This window comes from Octopus bimaculoides, chromosome 26 (assembly GCF_001194135.2).
Source record: "Octopus bimaculoides isolate UCB-OBI-ISO-001 chromosome 26, ASM119413v2, whole genome shotgun sequence".
Taxonomy (NCBI): Eukaryota; Metazoa; Mollusca; class Cephalopoda; order Octopoda; family Octopodidae; genus Octopus; species Octopus bimaculoides.
The window spans coordinates 2,653,881-2,656,110 of record NC_069006.1 but is presented as its reverse complement, the minus strand read 5'-3'; the positions used below and the strand labels follow the sequence as shown (position 1 = coordinate 2,656,110).

At 31.0% G+C, this 2,230-nt stretch overlaps 2 protein-coding genes across 3 annotated transcripts in view; one reads left to right on the top strand and one right to left on the bottom strand.

Moving 5' to 3' along the window:
* LOC106868831 (cytochrome P450 3A7) overlaps positions 1-2,230 on the bottom strand; it is a 388,137-nt gene that overhangs the window by 169,146 nt on the left and 216,761 nt on the right. The gene's annotated exons all lie outside the window — the stretch shown is intronic.
* Positions 1-2,230, top strand: part of LOC106884149 (cytochrome P450 3A19) — a 69,356-nt gene that overhangs the window by 9,894 nt on the left and 57,232 nt on the right. For both annotated transcript variants that reach the window (XM_052976965.1, XM_052976964.1), the window contains exons 5-6: positions 130-263; positions 1,411-1,531. In XM_052976965.1, the coding sequence (XP_052832925.1) occupies positions 130-263; positions 1,411-1,531 (255 nt within the window). The remainder of the gene's footprint in view (positions 1-129; positions 264-1,410; positions 1,532-2,230) is intronic.

The following is a 2,230-nucleotide window of genomic DNA, read 5'->3' as shown; positions in this document are numbered from 1 at the left end:
GGGCATTATTACCCGTCAGTCAACCAGTTTAGTCTATACATTTTTTTTGTCTTATCTTTTGTTCTACTGCACCAGATTTTAAGTATTTTGAATACAATAAAAAAAAAATCACAAATTTCTTTTTTCCAGTTCTTTTGCCATCTACAACGAAATTGATAGAAAAATCTGGATTATCAAGAACTGTTATTGGAAACCAAATATATTTCAGGAAATTTTGTAGACAACTGATACAACAACGAAAAGAAACAGGAATTAATGAGAATGTAAGTTTTGATGTTTTTATTCTGTTATCTTCTTATGTGTGTAGATTTGAACCATCGAGTACACGAGGTATCCTCTACGTTGTCGTTTCATTTACTAGAAAAAGCAGCCAGATATCTTCTTCATCATACTTTGGATATTGAAACTCAATTTTAAATGCAACATGTGTATTTAAGTATATCAGAAAAACTATTTGGAATATCAAAACTGTATCCAGAATGTAAATACTACACAGGGTATTTTGAATTATTATTCGATAGTATTTAAATATATCGTATTTGCTGGTTTATAAGATGACCCTCACATAAAATGCACCCCTTCTCTAAAAGTATACTTTGTGGGTAACAAAACGAAATTTAGTATGATTCATCTTGCAATTACTGAAAAATATCTTAAAGAGGTTTTGAAGGAGAAAATTTACAATTCTGTACTTTGGAATACCATGCTGTGTCAGTATACAAAAATAGTGAATGAAATCACAAATTTATCATAAACTACGTTGTGGATAGGACAATATTTCAGCTTTATCTTCTTTCGAATCAATTGAGTAGATGTATACATTTTGTTCAACAGAACAACCATACAGAATCATATTTTTAGGTAAGATATCTTGTCTTGCCTCCATCGACCACCAGAATGGTACACCATCACTATAGTTTTATTGTCATTCACTCATTGCAAATAGCTGACTGGAGGATGAAATTTGAACCTTCCTGTCATATATTTTTTGATAATAAACAAATATTTCTTAATGGTGAATGAAATGATGTGACCACGTTATATAATCGCCGACCTTCCCTAAGCAGTCATTCATAAGGTTGTAGTTAAAGACCGTCATATTTTGTCGCATTTCAACTGGTTTCAATATTTTATTATCACTATCGATTATTGTGTCGAGCGGATGTCTGCATATCCACTCTCTGTCCTACAACATTTGGTCTCCCATTCGTAATACGGTCGCATTAGACGAAGAGCATTTTTTTGTATATTTGATAATGAAAAGGAAGCGCCCAGTATACACTGGAACATTCCTGTGAGCAGCTTGTTTAATCTTCTTTGACATATAAACTTATATATCAGTATATATGTGCACCATTTTAATTTCTCTGTTCATGAAAACTTTAATCAATATTTTAACATATTTTGCAGATGCATAAAAACCTTTTAAATCTTATGATAAAGGCTCAGTTGAAGGGGCATGAGAAATTGGACCCAGAAGAGGAGAAGGAACTTCATTTGGAAAATATAACTGACTGGCGAACAAAGAGAGGTATGTGTCATGCAGACTCAGGAAAACCGCCATTTGTATTTTAGAGTATATTTTATATTTGGCATGTGTTTTAAGTCTGAGCATACATATAAAACTCATATACATTAATATTCATGAAAACGAACAGAGGTACACGGACGAATACATTCATTCATACATACATACATACATACATACATACATGTATTTATATACGTATATACAAAGTATATATCTATATATTTATATGTATATAATATATATGTATGTATATGTGTGTGTGTGTGTGTGTTTCTCCCTAATTATAAGAATAGAAATTATAATAATAAGGGCACTAATGAATAACGCCACATGCTAGAAATGAACGCCTAATGTCTCTAACAACTACTCCATTAGCACGGATTGAAATCGAAGAAAGTGAACAAATAAAAATTTTAAAGGAAGTTTTAACCATAAATCGATTTCTAGTTTAGATACGTAAGATCTCCTTATCTCCATCGGTATGATATGACAAATTGTACATACTTACAAACATTTATACATAAAAATTCGAATAACACGTATCCATAAGCATAGATACAAATTTTGACATTTATATGCGAGCTAAATCTAATTTATCCACCTCAAATATCCTTGATTATTAAATGTATATATGTATATATATATATATATATATATGTGTGTGTGTGTGTGTGTGTGTGTGTGTGTGTGTGTGTGTGT